We start from the raw sequence: 14,289 nt of genomic DNA on the forward strand, positions 1-14,289 counted from the left end.
TATGTTTGAGGAAATAATGAAAGATTTTTTCTGTATTTTAATTAAATAATAATAGAATCCTCTAAACCCAAAGTGGCACCATATTGACCAGTTGCAAACATTTAGAACCTTTGGTAATATTTTACTTGGCAGCATTACAAAATGTTAGGATATATCCATGCATATCACTCCCATAGAACTGTAACTTGAAAATATAAACACTGACACTTGCTTTATTATCACTGTAGCTATTTCAAGTGAAATAAATGTGGAATATCTATATAGACTCAAATGTATATATGTCAAGTTTTTCTCAAGACAAGGGGTTTGGTGGGAGTGGTGGTAGAAGGAAGAAACTACTCACAAAGTTTTCACCTAGTGGAGATGTTATGATTTTTAATTTCTGGCAGTTTCCACCAAAGATGTTCCTTCATTGTTCCTACATTAAAGTCGACTATAAAATTGACTATATAGGTAATGGCATTGATATTGCTCAAGGTAGGAAGACATTGATTATTATCAAGGCTTTTCTATGATTGTAGGAGTTTAATATAAGATCATGTTGCAGGGAAGTTACTATTGTGATAATGCAGGAATACAGGCAATCATTTTGTAGGAACCATACTCACATAAAACTGAATTTGCTGGTTTCATAGAATCCAGTAATGGAATTTAAGCCATTAGCTATACTGGCCAAATATAATAGCAAGTAGAAGGGAAGTACTTGACCAAGAGTCTATAACACTTTCTTGAACAGTATGCTATGCCCATGGCACTGCTACATTCAACATCTTTATTAATGATTTTGAATAAAACAAGCTTATCAAATTAATGGATGCCATAAATGGGAATGGGATTATTAATATATAGATTATATTCTCAGAAAGATCTTGACTGGCTAAAATGATAAAAGCTTAATAATATGAAATCAGTGGCTATAAATATAAAATCCTATATTCAGGTTTAAAAAAAAAAACAACTCTGCACAAGTACAGGCATTTAGAAAATAGCTCACATGAAGGGGACCTAGAAATTCTTGTATACCACAACTCAATATTAATTAGCAGTGTGATGTAGCAGCTAAAAGAGTCAATAGCGCCTTTGGTGGCATAAGCAGTATTCAGTCTATTTGCATTTTGCCCATAGAAAGTTTTGTGTCCTCTTATGGGTACGTTTTAGGGAGGGACACTGACAAAGTGGAATTGGTAAAAAAGTGAGTCAACAGGATAATGAGGGGACCTCAAACCACATAATAAGGGACCCAGGACTAGTTTAAGTCACTGGAGAATGCTTAGAACAAAAAGGTAAAACAAACTTCAAATATTTTCAAGGTTTTTATTCAGAAGAATTATAATTCTTCTGCTTGGCACTGTCATGGCAGACAGAATAAACAAATTGAAAGTTTTGGGGAGACAGGTTTTGATTTAATCCAAGGGAAAATCTCGCAATGAGAATAGTCCAATATGAATGGATTGTCTGCATAGTGAACCGCCAGTTATTGAAAAATGGCATTAATAGTTTAGAATTGATATTTTACTAGATGATCTTTTTTTGGTCTTTTTAAAAAATAAAATTTATTTTGCTAGCTGATTTTGAAGTTTATCCCAGTTTTATAAAAAAACCCCAAGAATAGAGGGAAAAATGGCAGCTTTGTGGGCATCTTAACTCATTTGGTGTGGTTATTCTTTCTTTTTCATGATTCTTCTCCAATCAACTTCCTTTTCTGGGATATTCTAAACAAGATATACAGATTCTAACAATACTCTCAAATGCAGGACTGGGTAGCAGGAAAGGGAGAAGAGCCTCAAGTTCCTAATGGATGGCCATTTTTGGAAACAATTTCAACTGAAATATTTCACTTTTTGGCTGTCTTCTTTGGCATGTGTTTTGCTCTTATTACAGTTGTTATGGATTTAATGATAAAAACATTTTACAAGTCATCATCTGACCTCACCAAACAATAGTTCTAAAGTTGGGATTCTGGAAACTACTGGTCAGATGAAGTCCTAGTTAGAAATATTGTGGCTAATAAAATATGGTTAGAATAGCATCTTGTGAATAGCAAGGACTCTATGTCAAGCCAGTTTTCAAAAGATAAGTGAGAATCTGGATTATTTTCTACAAAGATCAAAATCGACATCTGAATCAATGGGGTGAAATGTTATGTTTTATTCTAAAATGTGTATCTATTTATTAAAGCTAATGTAAAAAAACAGCATCTAGGACCATGTCAAACAGCAATGATATAATAATTTCCAATATTTTGTGGACCAGGAATTCATATTCTTACAGAATTAGCTACAAAAAAGTACTTTCAAATGGAAGCAAATCCAATAAGATCCTTGTGATTCACATTCTTTTTGTGAGACCGTACAAAAATAAATGTGAAAAATGTCTTTGGTACTGTGTGCCATCACCTTTTATTGAAGTCGAAAGCGATCAAGGTTCTTGATCTGTGCTTAGGAAAGAAGTACTTAAGACAGAAAAATATTTTCCAGATTATGTTCTAGTTTTCAACTTAGTTATTTACATACATTTGGTGACCAAGAATTCCATAACATGATTGACAACAGCTGACTTCATTTTCATACATCACCCACAAGCTTTTTTGTTCTTAAGCTAGGGTACATAAGATGCCACTTGCCCTTCTCCCCAAGCATTTCCCTTTCCTTCTGTCTCCCTCAATCTCACTTGGAAGAACACACCACTTCAGGAATTAATTGTTATCTTTCCTTTCTCACAGAATGTATAGAATTGTAATGTTTCCAGTATTATGTTAATTTTTTTGATGGGAGCATTACTTTGCTGGTCATGCTTATAATATCTTTTTCTATACTATTTCTAGCTATCCTGTTTTATTCCATTCTGTCTGTCTGTGACAGATTTTGCTCCTATTTAACAATAACAAAATATTCTTATACATTTTAAAATCTTAGTTCAGATTGGTGTTCTTATATTCTTGGAATGACTCTTGGACTGAAAACTTGTCCCTTTTATTCCTTACCAGTGATTCAAGGTACCTGGTCCTATTTTGGGGGATGGTTTTCTTTGTTCTTAAGTCATGTCACATGCTAAAAGATGATGAAGGCAGTTTTCTATCCCCTCCATTGTTCTAATAACTAGTTCACTGATTGAGTCAATGTCATATTAAATTAAAGAATAACTTCACACAGTATTGAGAAAGTATCTTGTTTAAGTGGTAGGAAGAAGAATGTATAAGATATAGGCTGGAACATAGAAGGAAGCAAGAAATGGAAAAAGAAGATAAGAGAAATAAGGTTGGAAAATATATTTAGATTGTTAGGAGAAAAAAAGATTTAGTAAACAGAAGATAAGATTAGGTAGATCTAAGAACAGAACAACAGAAAACTTAAGAGTCTGAGGATAAGAAGATAAAATCTGATACAGAAGAAAAACAGTGGTAAGGGAGGAGCCTTAACTGAGATGTGAAATCATGTGGCAGTCCTGAAAAGGTACTGAAAAAAAAGGAAAGGACTAGCCAGAAAAGGAAGCGTTCATGCTATTTGGGATATAGAATACAAGACAGATTTTTGGAAAAAAAAATTGAGATGAAAGCATGAATATATTCATTTTCCAGGGGCAAAAGGGTGACAAAGAAAGCACCACAGAGAATGAGATCAGGTTCCTGTTATTTTGCAAATAACATTTACCCAGCTTTAGAGAAGAAGCACTATGGTATAGGGGAAGCAATAGTGGTTTGGGGGGTTACAAGGTCTGAGTATGAAACTCAATTCTGATACTTACTCCCCATATAATCTTGTGAAGGTTACTTACTTTTTTTGCTTTTGAACTTTTTTCTCTCACTCCCACTTCCATACCACACTACCACCCCTCCTCCCTTTCTCAACACTGAAAAAACGAAGAAAAACAAAGTGCTTGTAATAAATGTGCACAGTCAAGCAACACAAATTCTTGTATTGGCTGCATAAAAAAATCATCTCTTAGTTTGAATATTGAATCCATCACTTCTCTTAAGAAGTGAACAGCATGCTTCTTTCATTATCAGTCCTCTGCAATCATGATTAGTCACTACATTGACTAGAGCTCTCAATTCTTTCAGAATTGTTTTTAAGTGTTATTCTATTATATAAATTATTTTTCTGATTCAGCATCACTTCATATAAGTCTCCCCATATTTTCAATAACTGACCCTCTACCCTCTAGTTGTGTCATGTAGTATTTAACCTCTTAGAGAATTACTTCTTAGGTCAAATGAAGGAAGCCCTTTCAGAGTGAACACTGACTCTATAATACCCAGAGTCTGGTGCAGTAAAGAATGGTGTCCTGAAGGTGGAAAATTTACACCTGAGTCCAGGCCTTCTCACTTCCTGCCTCTGTTTCTTAATATCCTCATCTGTAAAATAAATAAGTTGGACCAGATGCTTTTTTCAGGTCTTATCTAGTTCTGGAGACTTCATCTTAAGGAGAGGTTAAAGTTCTTAACTTGAATTTTATCTCTCATACTGAATTATAAATGAAAATGTCTATTTAAAAATCCTTTCTCACAGGAAAATAGATGAGGAAGGGTGTAAGTTTTCTTCTTTTATTTTGTCAGTTCAAAGAACTCTTGTCTCACAGATTAGATTTGTGGTATGTCACTGGAGATTGTTTATGTTCTGTATGAGGAGATATAAAGCAGGGCTTGCTCCCATTCGTGGATCTAATTAGGCATGTTACCCTATCTATAATAAATCATGTGTTTAGTTTTTCTTTGTTAAGGCACTCAAGAGGCCTTCAGGCATGAGCGACTTATTAAAATGTACTCTAATAGTTGGAGATGAATTATCATACTGATATTGTCAATTGCTTGATAGTTTTACATCCCAAAAGCTTTCCCTTGTTGGTTCTGTACTACAAAGATGACATTTTATTCTGATGTTCGTTCACAAAACTGAGTCACATTTTGCTGTCTAATACATAAGGAAACCATTCTGAATTCTGCAAGTTTCACTTTGACTAAAAAGAAGTTATTTTTGAAATCCACAAAAAAGTTGAGCAGATTCTTGTAAGAACATGTGTAAGCACTGGTTTTCATTGTCACAACTCAATGTCAGATTACTAAAATAATTTATGTTTTGTTGTGGGAACATGGATGTATGCAGAGTTTTCCAAATCACATGATTACTCTGCAGAACACACTTTCTTTATAACATTCAGAAATTGTTCATGTTTTGTGGCAATGAATGAATAACAGGAACAATAGAATTTCAATGTGGGTCTTTATTTGATTAAAGATATTCTCCACTTAATTCTTAAAAAACAAATACAAGTTAAACAGCAGTAAACTATGTTAATTTAGAAAATGTGTTACTACATAAGAGTTTAGAGAAAAATTCTCTACATAAACCGCATTGTTAGCTATAAAACTTATTTTTCTTAACCACTTTTTATGACGGAAGCTAAGAATGTGATATTACTATAACAGGCAAAATGATGTGAATTTAGACAAAAAGAAAGACAACTCATGTTTCTATTTAGACATCTAAATGAAAGCATAGGCCACAACAAAAGTATTAGATTGACTTTTTGTATTTATACCAATTGCCAAACATTTACAGAAGTGTTACCTTAGGTTGGGGTGTCTGTGTAGCTGGGGTCATCAATAGCTTCTAAACCCCATCTACAGCTGAAGATTGGCTGACTCGTAAATAAGAATTTTAGAGACTGGACTTTCACTGGAATCTAATAGATGGTGAACATTTCAATCAATGCTGGGATAAAAAAAGCAAAAAGATATGGCAATATAAGTTATGTACATTAACTGATATATTAATGAAAACAGTCTAATAAAATGTAACTATGAAAAATATGCCAGCAGATTCTAAATCTGTTACATAGATGAATGTTTAATTAATTTAGAATATGCTGAAATTGAAAATTTGCAACTAAATCAGGACAATTAAGTTTTTTGTTCCAATAAACATGAATAAGACATAACTAAATATCTGATATTAATGTACAAGATGCAGTATCCAGAAGGAAATGGCAATAACAAGATTCTGGAATACAAACTTTCTGATCAAAATTTCCACCTTACTCAGAGATTACAAGGAGTCCTTCCTAAGCAAGTTGCTTTTCTCTGTAGGAAAGGTATTAAGTTTGGGTTGTAGAATAATAACACAAACTTCCTGGAAAAATGCCACAATAAATGTCCTGAAACAACTCAGTTGACCTTAAATTTATTATAATCTGGCTGTTTTAAATTACTATAGAGAGAATTAAAGTCTTTAATGACAATATAACTGCATGAAGCCAAAGAAAGCTGGAAAGAATGGCCAAAAAGATGAACTAAGAGCCAGTCAAAGTGACAACAAACATGTGGCTATTTACTAGATTTGGAATGGTATAGTCTGCAGATGTTTGTGGTCCCTTGAAGGTTCCAGAACAATGAGTTGTTCTGAGGATTTGCAAAGTTTTAATGACAGAGCAGGGTTTCTCTTTGAGATGATAGGCTTTATGACAGAAAAGTCCAATAGTATAGAACAAATTTACAGATTTCTGTGGCCAGATCATACTCCATTGGACTTAAAAATGTACATCAACAAATTAATATTGTACGGATGTAATTTCAAAGTCTCCTGAAGACGAAGAACCATTATTGAAGCCATTAGAGCACAGATGGTTCAAAGTATATGCAGATATTCATACTTGCATTTTTGCATTATAGCTGCCTTTTTTTTTCTTCTGTTGAACTGTAATGAATTGTCTCATAATCTATTCCATCTTCTTGCCATTAGCAGGCTTTGAATGTTCACAAATAGGAGCAAAGAACTCATTTTCCAGAGCTTTAATCACACAAAGAGGGAATGCCTAATTCTCTAAATGAAATGGTCTGTGATCACTGAAGCAGAGATTTAATATATCACGGCAAATTAGGTAGATTTTAATAAATTACTTATCTCTCTGAATACTTTACATATGCTTAAGAAGGAACATAGCCTGTTTGCAAACAGTGAAAACCCACAGCCTATAAAATCCTTTGAAGAAAATGACAAATAAAAGAGTAAATTAAAAAATGAAATGCATTATATCCTAGACCTCTAGAGACAATTCTTTTGCAGCATTGATTCACAGCTCCATTAAAAATATCAATTAAATCCTTCAGTGAGATTGGTTAAAAGCTAGAAAATTAACTTTCTGAGCTGCTTTTCTAGGTCTAGTTATCCAGATACAACTAAGCATTGTATATGCTTGATGTAAATTTTAAAATTGATAAAAAGATACTTTCCTGTCTTTTCAATTCTAACTAAACATATTGAAACCTGAGCCATGCTTTCAATACTTTCTTTTGATAAAGAATCCCCAGTTTTCAAAATGTAAATTTCTTAGACTTATATCTTTATGTATTCACAAATGTCCCTCTTTCTATACTACCATCACAAATATCTGATAATAATGTTAGCTAAAGGAGTGAAGTTATTTTAAAAAAAGACCAAACCCCCCCCCCCCCCCCAAGCTTGAAGTAATTTAATAAGTCTTGTGGCTAGTCTCATTCTTTATATTTAATTGATAGAAACTGCATGCATCAAAGAAATGCATACTGAGCTTTAATGTGCATAAAATGGATATTAGCATTTTAAAGAGGAAGATTAACACATTAATCCAAGTAATTTTCATATATTGCTTCTAATAAAATCTTCACAGTAAAAAACTCTTAATGAGGCTAATCACAGCATTCCATTTAGTTGGGTGATTAGGGATAACATAAAAGTATTTTTTCATAAGTTTTCGAAGACATGCTTCTTATTAAAAATAAGAAACTGATTTGCCTTCTTGCTCTTCATAGCAAAAATGCAGAAAATGCAAATGAGTGTTCCTCATGCCATCGTGTAGGTATGAATTATTGAAAAGGTTGCTGGCCACTGTGGAGGGCTGAGACCCTGGGGGACAGCAGTTGTGGGACGGAGGGAATCGAAAAATAAACAAATCAAAAAGTATACAAAACTTTATAACTTCAAACCCAGGCTCTGCTGTGCATAAATTATACATTAAATATACTGTAGTAATTACAAAAGCCTCATCTAACAGCTATTGATGGGAACATTTACTCAGGAGAAAGTGATGCCTTAGGAACATTTTCTATGTCTTCAATTCATCTTTGTATTCCTCATAGACAGAGGTCAGGGCATGCAAGGCCTCCACTGTTATCCTAAGCTTGCCAATTACTTCATCATCCACTTGTGCATCAAACACTGGAGAGAAAACAAGAGAAAAATATGTAATAATTTCAATTTCCAAAGTTTCCCATTTTTAAGTCACAGAGACTGCCCCATGTAAATGTCTGTCAATTTAAAAATCACCATCTAGGTAAAAACTGCCCATTTCGATTTAAAACTGATCCAATGAGATTTTGGTAAGCCTGAAATTTTATATATATATATATATATATATATATATATATATATATATATATATATACACATACATACATACATACATACATACATATGTACACACACACAGAGGTTATACTTCATTAATTTTCCCTTTTTTTTTTGGTCTCAAAATATTATGTATACACATATATTTGTAACTGGTACTTATCTATATACAAGTTTTAATTTTTCAGATTCAAAGGAAACCAATAAATGCAATACTTGGATGCAGAATAACTTAAATATGGCATTTCCTACCCTCTCTTTATTGCTTTATTAGAAGCAATGCTGATGGTACACTGACTTTGAAAGAAGTCTTTTATTACTGTCATTTTATTATAACTCCTACAATAAAAGACATAAGTTTTAAAAGGGAACAGGATTCAATAACAAAAGAAAAGCCAACTTCTAACACAAATGTCAAAATGGCAAATGATTACCAAAAATTTGCATAATTACTAAGTTTGAATTGTATAAAAATATAAATAAAAAAGGTTTCTTTTCCCTTTATAAGTATTACAGGTAAAAAGGCAGTATATTAAGGACTTAGTGATGAAGGAAGAAGGAACAATTTTATATTGCTATATGAAAAATAAGCAAAATTGAAGAAAAAAACATTTCCCATCACGCAAATAAAGTACAGTCTGGTAGGGTCAATAAGATAAATAATATCATCTGATATTCTTACCATTAAACCATACTCCTTTTACTATTAATCTATATATACATCTAATAGTACTCTACTTCAACTTTAGCTATTTATTATCTTTACTCTAAAAGACTTCAAGTTAAAGAAAGCACTGAGGATGCAAACAAAAGCAAAAATAGAGCCTTAGCCCTCTTGTTACTTCTTTCCATTAAGAAACAGCAAGAAGAACAAAGTTTAATTATTAATAAATAACTCAAAATAATGTTATGATATCCTATGGAAGGAAAAGAAGGAGTGTGGAATGTCTTTATTTGCAAAGTTCAAACTATCAACAAAAGGTGTCATTTTTATCAACTGGAATCATCAAAATATAAGCCCATTAAAATGCATTTTATTACTTCCTCTGATCTTGATGTGTAAATATTTAGCTGTAATGAAAACTAAAACTAGAACAGCACCTTTCTGGACTCACCAAGTATATTTTTCATGCTTACTCTGGCAAGTGAGACCAATGATAAAACCTCTCTCTTCCTACATATGATTTTTAAATGATAGTTTTTATTTACAATATGCAATTCCATCAAATTGGCCCACAGAAAAAGAAAGGGAAATCATTGACTCTACAAACATTTATTAGGTACTTATTATGTGTTAGGCACCTTGTAAGTGCTAGGGATACCGAGAAAGGCAAAAATAGTGTTCTCAGTCCTCAAGGAGCTCACAGTCTAGTGGTGGCAACAATATTCAAACACACAAGAGTTATGCAGGGCAAATGGGAAAGAATCAGGGAGAAGTCACAAATTGGAGAGAGGGATAGACAGCGGAGAACCTGTAAAGGCTTTCTGTAAAAAGCTGCCTTAAGGCACGTTTTGAATCAAGGAAGCCAGGAAAACCAGGAAGCAGCAGCAAGAATGAAAAAAACATTCAGAAGTAGAGAATGCTCAGTGAAAAGATCCACTGGAGTCAGGAGATAGAGTGCCTTGTTCAAGTAAGTAAGCAGGCCAGTGTCACTGGATTCCAGGGTAGAGGGAGGAGATTAAAGAAAACCAGAAAAGGAGGTTGTAAAGAGCTTTAAAAATCAAACAGAAGATTTTATATTTGATCCTGGAGGTAACACTGGATTGTGTTGAGTAGGGAGGTGATGTGATCATAGCCTGTACTTTAAGAAAACCATTTTGGCAGCTGAGTGGAGAATGGACTGAAGTGGGGAGAGATTTGAGGTAGGAAGACCAACAAAAAGATATGAGATGAGGTCCTATCCCAGGATGGCAGCTGTATTAAGAGGAGTGAATATGAAGGATGGTGTGAAGGTAGAAATGACAGGACTTGGCAACTAACTGGATAGATGGTATGATGGAAGTTAGCAGCTGAGAGTAATACAAAGGATGTGAGCTTGGTTTATTAGAAATATGCTGTTCTCAATAGTAATAGAAAAGTTTGGAAGGGGGAGAGTTTTGAGGGAAGATACTGAGCTTTGTTTTATATACATTGAATCTATCTATCTTCTATAGGATATTCGATTGGAGATGTCTAGCATGCAAGTAAGAATGGGTGATTCAGAGGTCAGAAAAGAAGTTGGATAAATAGATCTGAGAATCAATTGCACAGAGATTATAATTGAATTAATAATCATTGATGAGATTACCAAGACAAATAATATATAAGAGGAAGGAAAAGGAGCTTAGCAGCCTTGAGAAATATCTTCAATTAGTAGGCATGAATTAAAGGAAGATCCAGCAAAAAAGACTTAAGAAGAAGTAGTCAAATTAGATAGGAAAAGTAGTATCATCAAAACACAGAGAGAAGAGAGTGACTGACATTGTTAAATTTTAGAGCTATCAAGAAGAATGAGGATTGAGAAAAGGCCATTGGATGTGATAATTAAGAGATAGTTGTTAACTGCGGAGAGAGCAAGTTTCAGTTGGATTATAAAGATTAGAAGCTAGACTGTAGAAGAGAGTGAGAAAAGAGAAAGTAGGGATACTGAATTTAATAAATTATTGAATCATGAATAGGAATGTTAAAATCAATGAAAACAAAATTTTAAAAGATATCCCTTTTGTCTCTTGAATTTTAGTTGTCCTTGGGGGTTTTCTGAAGTAATTACAACTTTTGGCAGACTAAAAGGGAGGGTTTTTGAAGGCCAGTATATTTAACATTTTAGCTGCAAATTAAGTCTGAAAGTTTAGTTGCAAGATTGTTTTTGGTAAACTGAATGTTAAGACAAAATCTAAAAACAAGTTTTTCTATTAAGATTTTTTACAAAGTCACTCATTAAGCATTCAATAACTCCTTATGAAGCCAATTATTTTTCAATTTTTCAAAGAAAAGAAAGTCTCAGAACTAGGTTAAGTTGTATTACTCAATATTCTCATAACCAAGAAAACATTTTAAAATACAAGTTTGTATTAAAATATTATCCATGACCAAAAAAACTGAGTTATATCTTTATGCTTACCATCAATATTTTGCTCAATGATGTCTTTTTCTTTCTGAAATATTTCAATGAGACTGACATGGGAAATGCCAATATCTTCACACTCAAGATCCTGTTCATCCTCTGGAGGATCACTTACCACAGTGAATCGGATACTATAAAGAAAAAAGAAAAATCACCAAAAAGGATCATTACTTTTAATCATTTGCAGTCAAAACTCTGGAATGACTTTAAGTAGGATGATTCTAAAACTCTAATTGTTACACTAAAAAAAATGTTACTTTCCTATTAATAAATTGTGATGCAAACTTTTCAAATTTGATTATGACATAAAATTCCTGAATTCCATTGTCATCCACTTTCCTAAAGTCTGTTGTAACCATCTATGGCAACTAGGGAAACTAGTAGGCAAACCAGATGGGTATATTCAATACTAAACATATTATAGTTTAAAACAACATCTTTTTTAGGCTACAAAGATGAAAGTGAATCAGGGTTGTGCAAGTTAGTTCAGAAGGCTCTGCAGAAATTCAATAGGTTTTAACAAAATTTTAGCTTAGTGCAATGCAATTTAACCAAGTATTCAGTCTAAAAGAATGAATGGCTTACACACTTCTTGGCATCATTATAAATCATACTAAATGACTGATGTACTCTTAGTCAACAACTATATATGATGTATGTATTACTTCAGAAATCTTTTAACTTTCTATTATGGCATCGAAGTTAATTTTACTTTTAAACACATAACTATACTGCTCAGATGGAGCTGATTTGAATTAGTGGCTTGTACTGAAGCCAAATACACTTGGATTGACCAAATTATGGGAATCTAAAATGAAGTAGTCTTTTGATATGTCTTGGCAGAGTAGTTTAAACCATGGATACCTATACATTTTACCATTTTCAACTTTTCAACAAGCATTATCTAAAATCAGAAACAATTGCAAAACACACTATTTGTCTCTGAGAAATGCTATCTTTAAAAAATAACCAGATTCTACCCAACTCCCATAAGCATTAGCAAACAAGGCCAAGTTTAATTTCTAGCTAATTAGTTTACAATAAATATATAACATTTCATTCTTTTCTGAAGACACTAATTTTAGGTACCAACAAATGTTTATAGAATTTGAATATCTTAAGTTAAAACCACAATAAAAGTTTCTCTATAACCTTCTTCCCTCCTCTTTCTTTTCCTTTCTCTCTCTTCTCTGTCTCTCTCTGTCTGTCTGTCTCTCTCTCTCTCTCTCTCAAACACATAGTTCTCCCCTCTTCCAACTATGAAGAGTAGATATTTAGCTCTGCACTATAAAAATCTAATATTTATGCCTTAAAATATACTTGTCCTTTATTTAAAAGTAGATTTTTGAATAGAGTTTCTATTAAAACCTAGTGAAATATATTTCAAAATAATAGTTTTTTAAAGACTATCATGGCAATTGATTTATTGTTAGATCATCAGAGTGGGAAGTGGAATTAGTAACAATATATATGCTTAGAAGAGAGGAAATTAAAAAAGGGATATTTTGAAACATACATTATAAATAATAAAAAATATAGTAGCTATATGATAATAATAAGGATAAATTCTATATTCATAGAACACTACCTACCCCAAGAACTCTTACACAGCATTTTACAAATAATAAATTTAATCTTTTAATATATAAAAATTTTGACACACAGAAAGGAAAAATAACTCACAAAGACCATGGAGATGTTAAAATCTTAAAATGTAATACTTCTGGTTTTTAGTCTTATAAACAGTGCTTCCTCTCAATGAAAAGTGATTTGAAATTTCACAAATATAAAACTAGGAAATGACAAGATTAAACTAAGAAGAGAAGACTGAATATTAAAGGAATTCAGAAAAACTATGTATAAAAAATTAGCACCCACACATGTATACATTTAATTCTCAACATATATATATATATACACATACATACACACACACACACACACACACACACACACACACACACACACACACGTAATGACCGCATATTTAAAATCAGCCGGAGTCAGGAATTCAGTTAAGGGAAAAATCTTCAATCTTTATTGAAGTGAAGAGATGAATAAGGATTGCGATAGCAATATGGGCAGCTGTGACAGGAAGCCAGCTAACAGAGGGGGATCTGAACTGAAAGGTCGACGCAATGGCAAAGCAAGCAGTCTCTCCTTCCCCTTCCTTTTCCACTCCCCTGCCTCCACCCACCAAAATCGTCATTTCCTATACAACACATCAGGACTTGCACAAAGAGTGGGCGGGGGCCATTCTTTCTCCAAGCTTATATATTAATAGAGTATGGTCCAATTACTATTTAGCCTCATGTACTTGGGACCTCAGTGAATCAACTCAAGCCTCAGCCCATTACATATACACACAAATACACATATACATCATCATCATCATTGCCATCAATATCAAATCAGGTGGTAGTTAGAAAAGATACTAATCTTGGTTCTCACCCTTTTGAGGATGTAATAATTGAAAGTGAATATTCTACATCCAACCATTCTGGAGAGCAATTTGGAACTACGCTCAAGAAGTTATCAAACTGTGCATACTCTTTGATCCAACAGTGTTACTACTGGGCTTATACCCCAAAGAGATACTAAAGAAGGGAAAAAGATCTGTATATGCATGAATGTTTGTGGCACCCTGTTTGTAGTGGCCAGAAACTGGAAATTGAGTAGATGCCCATCAATTGGAGAATGGCTGAATAAACTGTGGTATATGAATATTATGAAATATTATTGTTCTGTAAGAAATGACCAACAGGATGATTTCAGAAAGGCCTGGAGAGACTTACTGAGTGAAA

General features: G+C 33.0%; 1 protein-coding gene across 3 annotated transcripts in view; it reads right to left on the reverse strand.

Moving 5' to 3' along the window:
- Positions 1-5,205: 5,205 nt before the first annotated feature.
- The window catches only part of RPGRIP1L (RPGRIP1 like), a 123,609-nt gene continuing 114,525 nt past the window's right edge, over positions 5,206-14,289 (reverse strand). For all 3 annotated transcript variants that reach the window (XM_051979855.1, XM_051979856.1, XM_051979854.1), the window contains 3 exons: positions 11,483-11,616; positions 8,049-8,192; positions 5,206-5,711 (listed from right to left, as the gene is read on the reverse strand). In XM_051979855.1, the coding sequence (XP_051835815.1) occupies positions 8,080-8,192; positions 11,483-11,616 (247 nt within the window). In that variant the 3' untranslated portion in view covers positions 5,206-5,711; positions 8,049-8,079. The remainder of the gene's footprint in view (positions 5,712-8,048; positions 8,193-11,482; positions 11,617-14,289) is intronic.

This window comes from Antechinus flavipes, chromosome 2 (assembly GCF_016432865.1).
Source record: "Antechinus flavipes isolate AdamAnt ecotype Samford, QLD, Australia chromosome 2, AdamAnt_v2, whole genome shotgun sequence".
NCBI lineage: Eukaryota > Metazoa > Chordata > Mammalia > Dasyuromorphia > Dasyuridae > Antechinus > Antechinus flavipes.